The sequence below is a fragment of the Kogia breviceps genome, chromosome 2 (assembly GCF_026419965.1).
Source record: "Kogia breviceps isolate mKogBre1 chromosome 2, mKogBre1 haplotype 1, whole genome shotgun sequence".
Lineage (NCBI taxonomy): Eukaryota > Metazoa > Chordata > Mammalia > Artiodactyla > Physeteridae > Kogia > Kogia breviceps.
The window spans coordinates 73,402,582-73,414,423 of NC_081311.1; the positions used below are offsets into that span (position 1 = coordinate 73,402,582).

Below are 11,842 nucleotides of genomic sequence, written 5' to 3' on the forward strand. Positions count from 1 at the left end.
AGTGTGGACTTAGAAATCTGAGCTTCTCCATTTACCACTCATCTGCTGCATCTGAGGCGTACCCCCTCACCTTCTATTTGGGGTGGCCTTAATGCTTCATCCGAGGTAAGACGGCATAACTGTGGCCAGACGACCTCTACCACGCCAAGTGTAGTTCTTCCCAATCCACTGTTATTAGTTTCCAGGGGTGATACATCTGTCTCTACCTTAACTCCTCACAAATGTATGTGCACACACCCAAACACACACACAAGCAGCTGAGAAGTGCACATTATCACAATTCCTCCGAAAGATGCCTCACTCCCACCAGTAGGTCCAGAATAATCTTGAGTAAACTTAATACTCACAGGGTACATGCTTGTTACATGCAGAGTTAGGAGATCTGTTTTGTTGGAATGGTGTAATTTCATGGCAGAGTCCATGTAAACTACTTGTGGAGTCCTAAGCCTTTTCTAAAGGAGAACATAATCACAGGTTTGCAGCTGAAATTTTAAAAGTATCTACTTAGCTGATGGTGATGAGCTGCACAGCAATTTAAACAAATTATCAGAACTTTTCAGTTGCAGCATGAGTTATGAACTCTGAGAATTCAGCCTTTTTTTTTTAAATAAACTGGTTTGACACTACATTTTAAATTTTATTTATTTATTTATTTTTGGCTGTGATGGGTCTTCGTTTCTGTGCGAGGGCTTTCTCTAGCTGCGGCGAGCGGTGGCCACTCTTCATCGCGGTGCGCGGGCCTCTCACTGTCGCAGCCTCTCGTTGCGGAGCACAGGCTCCAGACGCGCAGGCTCAGTAGCTGTGGCTCACGGGCCTAGTTGCTCCGCAGCATGTGGGATCTTCCCAGACCAGGGCTCGAACCCGTGTCCCCTGCACTGGCAGGCAGATTCTCAACCACTGCGCCACCAGGGAAACCCCTATATGTCTCTTTATATCTGTTTTATTGTGATACTTCTAGGTTAAGTTTTCAAATCTTATAAATTCCCCCTCACAAATCTACTTTTCCAAAATACTCTTGGTTACTCTCAAATATTATTGCATATGGTTTTTTTAAATGGTTTATTTCAATTAAACCTACCAGAATTCTGCATAAAGCTGGGCTTTTGAAAGAAACCCACCTGGCAGCACCACGGGAGGTAGACTGGAGCAAAGGGAGGCGAGTGACAGGGAGACGGCTAAGCGGTGGTGCCGGTAATCTACACAAGTCGAAATGGTGTCTGAACAAGGGGTGGCAGGAGAGCAAGCCCTTTCCAAGATAGAATCAACAGGACTTTGACCTTTGGATGCAAAGTGTAAAGTCAGTCAGTCAAAGCTATTGGACTGGAGGACTGGGCAAAGCATAAAATAAATCAACCTGAGTTAGGACTACAAGGCAAGAAGTAGGTCTGCAGGTGGACAGAAGGGAAGAAGATGTGTCCACTTGTAAGTAGGTTGAGCTTGATGTATGAGGGCTATTGATGAGCAGACAAATTGGTGGTGATGATACAAATCATTTGGGTAATTTTAAAATATTTTAAAGAGGTTTTCACATAAAGTTCTAGAGCCTTTCACACATACTGAAGTGCTTACTTTTTTTTTTTTTCTCCTTACTTTCTTATGAGGCCTTACTTTTTTCTGCCTCATTCTTACTTTGGGCATCTTGAGGGCAGGTTATTGTAAAGAAGCACAGAATTAAGGTATCCCTTCTTGAAGAGTAGAAATCTGTCCATATGTGGTAAAATGCCAGTTTTTGAAACTGTTTATTCCTCTTCAGTAGAAATATTTTTCTACAAATACTGTGCATGAATAGCTTTATAATATTTTTGCAAAGCTTGGTATTATTTTAAGGTCACTGTAGTTTTCTCTTTATCATAAAACTGTTTATACTACTGAATCTAAATAATTTTAACTATCAATATGACACATCAGTTTGTCTCAAGGTATTGGGTAGATAGGCTTATTCTCATGGTTTTTTCATTCATTTTTCTTTTCAGAACTTGATAGCCCAGAAGAGTTAGGGAAAAAGCGTATCTGCAGGATTATCACTAAGGATTTCCCCCAGTATTTCGCAGTGGTTTCACGGATTAAGCAGGAAAGCAATCAGATTGGTCCTGAAGGTGGAATTCTAAGCAGCACCACTGTGCCCCTCGTCCAAGCTTCTTTCCCAGAGGGTGCTTTAACCAAAAGAATTCGAGTGGGCCTCCAGGTAATGTTCACAAAAAGTTGTTGTCCTTGGTACATGGAGAGAGCATGTGAGCATGTTCTGCTCTGAAAACTGTTGTCATGACTCATGCTTATGATATATTGCTAATCGAAGAATTTGGGCCATTTTGGGAATCATTAACCTGTTTTAAATAAAAAGTATTACATATAAAGTTAGCATACTGGCTTTTTAAAAAAGGTACATATTTTAGGGTTTTTCTGTTTAGAAAAACAGAAAAAACTTGGTTTCTGATGAAAAATCATTTTTTTTAACTATAGGTTATTGGTCTCAGTATGTGGAGAAACAAAGCACCAAACAGCACATATACCATTAAAGGAACAAATTATATTTGATTTGGTTTACAATATGCCACATCATAGAAATCTATAACAGTGAAACTTGTAGGCTTTCAGATTTTAGTTCAAGTAAATCATAAATGCTGGGTTTTCACCAAACCAGTTGGAACTTGTTTTGGTTTGGAAAGCTGGCTGAAAATCTTGGCAAGAATGGTCTTTCTTCCATTTATTCATTTCTGTTAGAACTTAACCAGTACTTTTTTTTCTTATTGAATAAGAAAAATAACCTGAAATAACTTAATTTGTGTTGTTACTTAATATAGTAATTAATAGTTTAACTGAAAGTTCGGTAAACATTTGGAGCTAAAGATACCACCTTACATTTCAGTAGTATGAAGTTCCCTGCAACTGTCTCCCACATTGAACATTCTACCAAATTGCAAAGAAATGAAAAGAATTGTTAGACTAGAATTGATATCCTTTGAAATCTTGTACGCCTTTTTCCTACTAAACTCTAGAAACCACAATAAAAATTGAGGGAACAAGTTGCCTTTGTAATAGTTTACTGAACGCCCTGCATAGATTTTATATATACTGGACTCAATATTTGTTGTCCTTTGGATTAGACTGAGAGGTTTCTCTGCCATGAGATCTGACTCCCTGTCTCTTTCATGCAAGCCCATGCCATCTGTGTTCTACTGGAGACATACTCTAGCTGTAGGTCCTGCTACAGTGTTAGGTTGTTTTTGTTTTTGGTTTATGCCTTCCTGAAATAGTGAGAAAGGATGAAAAAGAAAGACTTTTTTTTGCCCCATAAAATTTTTAATAAGATTTCTTTAAAATAACAAAATTTCTGGAAAGTTATGTTCTCTTCCATTTCCAAATACCGATAAGCATATTATAATGTTAAACTTGACTCAATAAAATATCTAACATAAAAAAAGACTGACAATACCAAGTGTTGGCAAATACATAGAACAACTAGGACACTCACACCTGCTGGTGAGAATAAAAACTGGTACCGCAACCAGCATTTTGGAAAACACTTTGGCAATTATGTCGTAATGGTGGTCATATGCGTACCAAATAGCAATTTGGCTCTTAGATATATAACTACCAGAAACACATGTGGCCATCAGAATGCATACACAAGAATGTTAATAGCAGAAGAAAGACATTTTTTTTGGTGGTTGTTTTTGGGTTTTTTCTCCTCGGTTAAAAAGTCAACTTTCTGATAAGAGAAAAATGTCCACTTTCATTTAAGGTCGTTTCTCTTGTCTCTAGGCCCAGCCTGTTCCAGATGAAACTGTGAAAAAGATCCTTGGAAACAAAGCAACATTTAGCCCAATTGTCACTGTGGAACCAAGAAGAAGGAAATTCCATAAGCCTATCACAATGACCATTCCAGTGCCCCCGGCCTCCGGAGAAGGTGTCTCCAACGGGTACAAGGGAGACACCACACCCAACCTGCGCCTTCTCTGTAGCATTACAGGTTTGGTTAAGTTGTTGCTGTTTTTGCTATTAATGCTATAGCATTTGCAGTGATTCCGTACAAAGATGGAAAACCTTTGAACATCCCTGCCAACATTATAAGAGTAGAAAAAAAAAAAAGAATAAAACATTTTACTTGTCCATCACCTCATCTCTATTATCCCTGTAATTATTTCTTTAAGATGCTGATAGCATGACATTTTTCAGTGGTATCATTTTTCCTGCTATTAAGTTTAGTGTTAATAGTAGTGCTTTTTTAAGGTGATTGAGGTATTATTGAATCTACTGGAGCATCTAGGTAATCGCTCGGTGACTGAGGTAACAGACCTAGCAACACCCTTTAGGCTATAGGAAATTGGATGGACTTTGGGGGAAACAGAGGCTCCCACAGAGCGCCAAGAGTAGGGAAGAGCCAAGTGAGTATATGATTCTTCTCACCTACTCTATTCACAAGTGTAATCCAACAGACTAAATATGCAGGACTTAGGTGAACACATTTTGTGATAAGCACCCGGAATCCAGAGCTAATTCATCATTTGATTAACCTAACATGAGTTTATAACTTAAAGATAGGTATTCCTGTTTGTTTTTTTTTTTTGAAGAGTAATTTTAATGGCTGATTCCCCTTTTAGCCTGGAAAATTTAATGATTCAGGAAGTATAAAATGACCTTCATCTTAACTTTCCTGATAGTTCTTGACTTTTTTAAAAAATAAAAGAATTATGCTATCTGAAACGACAAATGTTTGCACATGTAAATTGTGGCTTAAGATGAATGGCTTAAACTTGTGTGCCCCAAGTTTAAGCCATTCATTAGTATCCAGACAAACAGAAAAATAATTTTTTTCCTAACCTAATATTATCTTACAAGGAGGTCACTATAAGCTGGTAAAAGTATGAAAGGAGAGTAGAGAGGAGAACTATCTTTCGTACGTGTCATTAATGAAAGTGCTGAAGTTTTGCGAGTTACTGGCTATACAGAAAGAACAGGATGACGTTAAAATTTTTACAAGGAGCATCTCGCATGATAAAGTCACATATCTGGTGTTGTTCTCTCAGGGGGCACATCGCCTGCTCAGTGGGAAGACATCACAGGAACTACTCCTTTGACGTTTATAAAGGATTGTGTCTCTTTTACAACCAATGTTTCAGCCAGGTATGGAAACAAAAGGATTCCAAAAAGTACTGGGAATTATTTTTATTACCTTTTGGAAAGTAGAAATTGTTGTGCTCAATACCAGTATGATTTTTCTGTAAAATGCTGATGGTGAAGTTGGGCCTAACTCGGCAATTTTAAATTCACTTGGATGTCATTTTATCCGGTTCTCCCAGGGAGCTATAAGGTGGCAAACTTGCTTCTTAGCAATTCATAAAAACCGATAAGATCTTCCTTTCTCTCCCATTATTTTCCCCCATAAAAGTCTTGTTCCTTCCGATGGTGAAGTAATAAACTCTGAAGCAGAAGTAGAAAGGAAGGCTTATCATGGGTATGTGTAAGAGGGGAAAAAGCATTTTATGGAAAAGAAAATCGAGGAGAAAACTCCTTAGCATTTTCTTAGCAAAAGCATAACAAATAATAAATGTAGCGTTTCTGTATTTGATAAACAGTAAATATCTCTGCTGTTTGTTCGAATGAACAAGTTAAGGTTTTGGTTTAGTTCCTTTATATACTCTTAATTGTTTTGATGGTGAATTTTTTTAAGACTTGGCTTTGCAATCTCCTTATTTTTACACTTTTGATACTGTTCTGTTTTTGTCTCCGTCAGATTTTGGCTTGCAGACTGCCAGCAAGTTTTAGAAACTGTGGGGTTAGCTACTCAACTGTACAGAGAATTAATATGTGTTCCATATATGGCCAAGTTTGTCGTTTTTGCCAAAATGAATGATCCTGTAGAATCCTCTCTGCGATGTTTCTGCATGACAGATGATAAAGTGGACAAAACTTTAGAGCAGCAAGAGAATTTTGAGGAAGTTGCAAGAAGCAAAGATATTGAGGTACCTTGTTTACAGCAAGTTCATTCAGTTACATTCTCCAGACATCGAGTTTTATTTTGAGGTCATAATACAGCATGTACTATAAATATCAATTACATTATTGATTTTAGTTTTTGTTTTAAAATGTGATACAGATTCACTCTCAAATTATTTTAAATGTCTTCGAGGTTATCTTAGTTGGTTAAAATGTAGTACCAATGAATCTAGGTCATGGTCGCGATTCTCCTGTAGCTACTTGAGTTATTTTCATGTTCACTGTCTAGACACATCACCATGATTTTCCTTTTTCAGTCACTGGATAAAGTATCTAAGAGTCCAAAAAAACTTTCAAACTGTATGGATAAGTGGTTGATATCAGGCACTTTCTCAAATATGTTTAAAGTTGGTAGAATAGAAATAAATCTATATTTATATTTGGTAGTATAGAAATAAATCTATAATTCTGTCTTGTACATGTCCATGTTACAGTTTCCAATCGCAGTTACTAACTGAACCAATAGAGTTATTTTTGTGGCAAATAGCACCACCACCAGAAGTAATTTCTCAATTAGAAGACAAATGTGACATAGAAACATGACGGTCTTTTAAGGTTATATGGCTTAAAATCTCAGAATTCTTTCCATTTAACATTAAATAATGTATTTCTTTTACTCCAAAAGGTTCTGGAAGGAAAACCTATTTATGTTGATTGTTATGGAAACCTGGCCGCACTTACCAAAGGAGGACAGCAACTTGTTTTTAACTTTTATGCTTTCAAAGAAAATAGACTGCCGTTTTCTATCAAGGTAAATCACCTTCCACAGAGACCCTGGGGATTTTTTTTTAATGCTCTTAAAGAATAAAAAAGACTCTAATGATTTATTCAGTTGGAAATATCCCACCAAACTTCGATTCATAGGAACAAAGTCAGATTTTTGTCCTAGTTCTACCTGAGTGTACTTTTGAGCCAGGAAAGCTTTCTAATTAGTAAAAAGAGTCTCTACCTTTGAAACAGCTAAGTGATCATTTATATTTAGGCAAACATTTGTCAGACCAAGCAATCTAGAATAACAAAATGCATCATATCTGGAATGCTTAGTAATCAAATAATGGATGAGATCCAAATTGAATGTTCAAGTTTCATCTTTATTTCTGGTGGAACCCGGGGACATTCTGGAGAGACCATCTTCCTTTTCAGAGAACCAAAGGACACAGGAGAATTGTTTTATTATTATTACTATTTGCTGCTGTCACGGTTGCTAAAACTGAGGCTTTGAAAAAAAAGAAATTATCAGACAGGAAGAAAATACATATAACTCAGACTATACACTGGATTGTCAAGATGAGACCAGCAGACATAACATTTCTGTGTTTAGACTAGGAATTGGGCATTCTAAATCTTGCCAAGTTTAAATGTGACTATGTCGGCTGACATGTAATCGTTATCACCTTTTCCCTTTACTTTTCCTGGTTCTCGAAGGGCTCCATAAAACAAACACACTTAACTCTTGTGCAGATGGGAATCCTCAGAAAAGTCTCTTTCTATAACTGTCAACTACCTAAATTCTTCTAGATTAGAGACACCAGCCAAGAGCCCTGTGGCCGTCTGTCTTTTCTGAAAGAACCAAAGACAACAAAAGGACTGCCTCAAACAGCTGTGTGCAACTTAAACATCACTCTACCCGCACATAAAAAGGTATCTTTTAATACTGGTTTATTTTAACTTTCTTTCCCTGGCCTTGAAGAAGTGGGCCCTTGGTATGCAATTAAGGAATGCTTTGTAACATGATTAAAGCTCTTGAAACTCAAGTTTTATTAGTCTCTTTGTGTAGACTGACTAAGTCTTGTGACCGTGGTGTCAGATTCTTATGGTTTGTACCATGGAGTCCTCTGTTTATTGCTTCTGCTTCTGCTGGTAGTTCATAGATTGTGTTTGTTTTCAAATAATGTCACACATTAATTTGCCATGGATGTATAGCTTTGATATTTTCTGTTGGCTTCCTTTGGTTTGCTTTGCTTTCTAAAGCAGCTTGCATTTTTGTGCTCCCCTACTCAGTCCTTTTCATATCCTGATATTCTTTTCCCTGCTGTCCATTATAATATTCCTTGTCTCTGCAATGCATCTTGGAACCAAAAGGAGACAGAGTCAGATCAAGAGGATGAGGTAATATGAACACTTCTGCTTTTACTCTATCAGAGATAGAATAGAAATGGAATCTGTATAAAAGAAGTTGCAGAGGGCTGAAGTGTGGGAAATGTATTATATTTTTGCAGATCTTAGCTTAAATGAGGTAAAGGATACATACTTTTTCTTAAAGAATAATTTACTCTTCCACATGTACAGAAGAGTACTTTAGTATAATCAACAGAATTAAAATCCAGCTAATGACTTAAAAAGAGGAACTAAAGTTCTTTAAGCATTTTTAAAATGTGATAGATTGGCATGGATAAATATACATTTGTACATATTTTCACCTAGTATCCACTGTTATAACTTTCAAATCAAAGATGATGATAACATGACACTTTACATGTTTTATGTACTATAAAAATATGCGCTCGGTGGCTATTGACAAATATTTGGTATTGTATTTAAAGAAATTTATCTTGGCCATTTTATAAGAGTATCGTTGTTCAATTAAGTTTTAAATAAATTTTTTCTTATAAGTTATCTCCTAGTATTTCTCCAAGTTATCAGATCACTGGATTTTTAAAACTCACACCGCAGTAATAATAAATAGAATCAGTAGCCTTAAGACTCAGTAACATTACTTCAGTAAAACTGTTAATCTCTTTTTAATCTCCTCATCTACATTTTTATGCCTATTAACATACAGAAACAACAGCAGTAATCGTAATAATAAACTTTGTGTGCCTCTTTTCCTTGAATGTACTCACAACGAGTGAGTGTACATCATGATATATGTGCTTTCAATATGAACAAATTTGGGAAAATTTACTGCTCAGCATCAGAAGTCTCTGTAATGCTTGTCTTTTATTTGTAGTTCCCTGTAGTCTGCTGTGTTGGTGCTCTTATATTTTGCTAAATGATGGTTATTTGGCTAAGAATTGGGGTGGGGTTGTAGAATCACAGTAGGAAATTAGCATTTCCCTGAGGAAAATCCGTAAGAAGAAAAATAAGGATAAACAAGATATCAACATGCCATTCTACAGAATGTTTCAAAGTGATGAAAATGTCACAAGGAAGTGGAACATAATCGTCCTCTTCTTTTTCTTTTCCAGACCGAGAAAACGGATAGACGACAGAGCTTTGCGTCGTTGGCTTTACGTAAGCGCTACAGCTACTTGACTGAGCCTGGAATGAGTGAGTTTCCTAACATACTTACTAATCTATGTGGATTTTTATAAGAAGAGACATTTTTTTCTATACTAACTGAATTTTGGGGTCATGTGAAAACCCAGTGGCAGAAGAAAATTGCCTGCGGGAAAACTTTATCATGAGATCTAAGTAATATATTGTATATAGTTGGAGATGTGAGGTACAAACACCCCCAGATCGTAGCTTTAAAAGTTTTTTTTAAGCCAGTAGCTATTTTTATTTTTTATTAGAAACATCTATCACTTGAATTTGAAAACCTTGATTTCACTTCGGTAGTTAACTGTGTTAGGTGATAATGTTGTACCAAGGTTGCTTTAAATCCACGCTCCAAAGAGAAGATATTAACTTTCATGCATGTGGGACGGCATAAAGGATGAGAAAGTAACTCTGGTCATCTCATTTTTCTTAATATAGGTAGGTCATTATATCTTAGTCCTGATTCCTTTTTGTCCCAGTTGGCAAGAATTAGATTCTCGTACCTTCTTGAGTTGAGGTAGCACTTGTTTACTGATTTCTCTTGCCTCCCTCCCTCTCTCTCTCCCCTTCCCTCTGCTCTTTATTAAATATCAACTCTAAGGCCGGCCTTCACTCGACGGGTTAAACCCTTTTCTTCTCTCAATGATTGTTTTGGTTCATTGCTAACTGGCTTGCAAGTATCAAGGCATAGACTCATTCAGTCATATTCGTTCATTCTCTCTGTCTCCCCTCCCCGCTCCCTGTGTTTCCTTCATCCTTATGCTTATCACCTCTGGTGATCACTGCCTTCAAGATAACCCTCTCCACCAACAGGAACTAAGAGTGCTGAGAGCAGCACTGCGTTTGACGGATGTAGCATGGTGCCACTTCAACAATCGGAGGAGGATTGATACAAAAATTATTTTTAAATTAGTGAATCATTTCTAGCTGCTTCCCATTACTCACAGTTACTGGAGTTCAGGGAGGATTGGAAATGTACCAGTAAGAACCACAACTCTGGTTTTTCCCATCTTGCCTGAATTCTTGTTTCTGTGGCCCGACATAGCATATTAAATGTGCAGCAGGAAACTACTACTTCGCTCAGGTGGTCTTAGCACAATCTTCTGCAGTCTAGCTTCTGGAGTACATACTAGGGAAACTTTTATGTTCAGACACAAAATGGGGAGCATAAGAGAAAGGAAACCCAACCACTCTCACGAATGTTCTTCCAGATCTTTTTTTTTTCCTCTAGCATAAACGTCTAAATCTTTCCAAAACCATAAGAGCTGAAATTAACTCCCATTATGCTACAAAGCAGGGATGGTATGTGTGTATGTAACTAGATGGTTTTTCAATACAACTGAATCTCCTGGGTGGAAGTTTTCCTTGGGATACTCTTTTGCCCCAAAGCTAAGGCTCTCATGGTGTAGATGCTTGGGACTCCCAGGCAATAGCCTTAAGCTCTGGACAGTCTCCATGGACCACCTACTTGAGGTTGGGGTACCTCTGGGCAGGCAAGCTCCTATCCGATTTTGGTCCCTAAGGTATTTGGGGAATATATGAGTTGTAAGGTCAGGTGTGTGTGCTGAGTCAATTGAATTTTTCCCACCTGTGAAAGGGTTGCTACTTCTTGGTTAGCTTCAGTGAAGGTAAATGTAGTTTGTCTTCCTTGACTTTTGACAGAAGGAAGAGGGAGGGTACTTTTCTCTCTGTTTTACAAGAGGGAGCATAATGGTGGACAGAAGAATGGGAAGAACTAAGAAAGGACTCAAAGAAAAACTAAGGAAATGTTATGGCCCCTGAATTGGTGTTAGAACTCCAAGTGAAGGCAGCTTTTCCTGCACTACCCTGTCCTTTCCAACGCCCCCCTCCAGAAAAAAGATTCTCCTGTAATTCAGTGCCTGACACCCAGAATTCCCTTTGTTATAAAGGGTATCACAAAATATGTATCATTAAAGCATAAAATATGTAACTAATCATTAAATTGGTTGCTTCGTGCAAAGTATAAAACCCTGGATGTGTTTCAGAAGACTGCTCTGCTTGGTGAAGCCAGACTTCAGTGGTAGAGGAGAGATGCTTTGCCAGTTTCTGGTAGTTATAAAAATAAGTTCTCTTGAGCCATTTAACTGAGCCCAAATCACTGAATTGAAGGAATCCCTGAACCTTCCATTTGCAGTGTGGTGTTTCCAAAATTAAGCCAATATTGAGAACTGTGACTAGGAGGGGTAATGAATGGGTGAGTTTTTTCCTTAGTTCTTCCACTTTTCTTTAGAATCATATGTAAGCCTAGAAAAGGATATGTTCTGAATGTCTGAATTTAAATGCACACCAGGAATGAAAATCTTCACCCTTGTGGAAGTCGCTGGTAATCCAAGGACTGGATTGTAGCAATGGCATGAGCACAGCATGAAGAGCGTAAAGATGAAGCAGATTCTCATTTCCTCTTCGTGTTTCACTCTTATTCTGAGCACCAATGCTTTCTGGAAGCGAAACTGTACTCAACTTTGACATAGAACATTAGCCCTTGGCAGGCATTCCGAACCTCTGTGACCAGCTCAGTTTGTTTCCTAGAACTGTAGAAGTAGAGAGGACTCAGTGTGTGCTT

The 11,842-nt window shown here is 37.6% G+C and overlaps 1 protein-coding gene across 50 annotated transcripts in view; it reads left to right on the forward strand.

Moving 5' to 3' along the window:
* The window catches only part of ANK3 (ankyrin 3), a 518,594-nt gene that overhangs the window by 458,573 nt on the left and 48,179 nt on the right, over nt 1-11,842 (forward strand). For 44 of the 50 annotated variants that reach the window (XM_067025566.1, XM_067025563.1, XM_067025562.1 and 41 more), the window contains 8 exons: nt 1,974-2,185; nt 3,763-3,970; nt 5,028-5,124; nt 5,735-5,963; nt 6,623-6,748; nt 7,516-7,638; nt 8,080-8,106; nt 9,186-9,267. In XM_067025566.1, coding sequence (XP_066881667.1) covers nt 1,974-2,185; nt 3,763-3,970; nt 5,028-5,124; nt 5,735-5,963; nt 6,623-6,748; nt 7,516-7,638; nt 8,080-8,106; nt 9,186-9,267 — 1,104 coding nt within the window. The remainder of the gene's footprint in view (nt 1-1,973; nt 2,186-3,762; nt 3,971-5,027; nt 5,125-5,734; nt 5,964-6,622; nt 6,749-7,515; nt 7,639-8,079; nt 8,107-9,185; nt 9,268-11,842) is intronic. The other 6 variants (XM_067025601.1, XM_067025581.1, XM_067025599.1 and 3 more) reach the window with 1 other exon arrangement.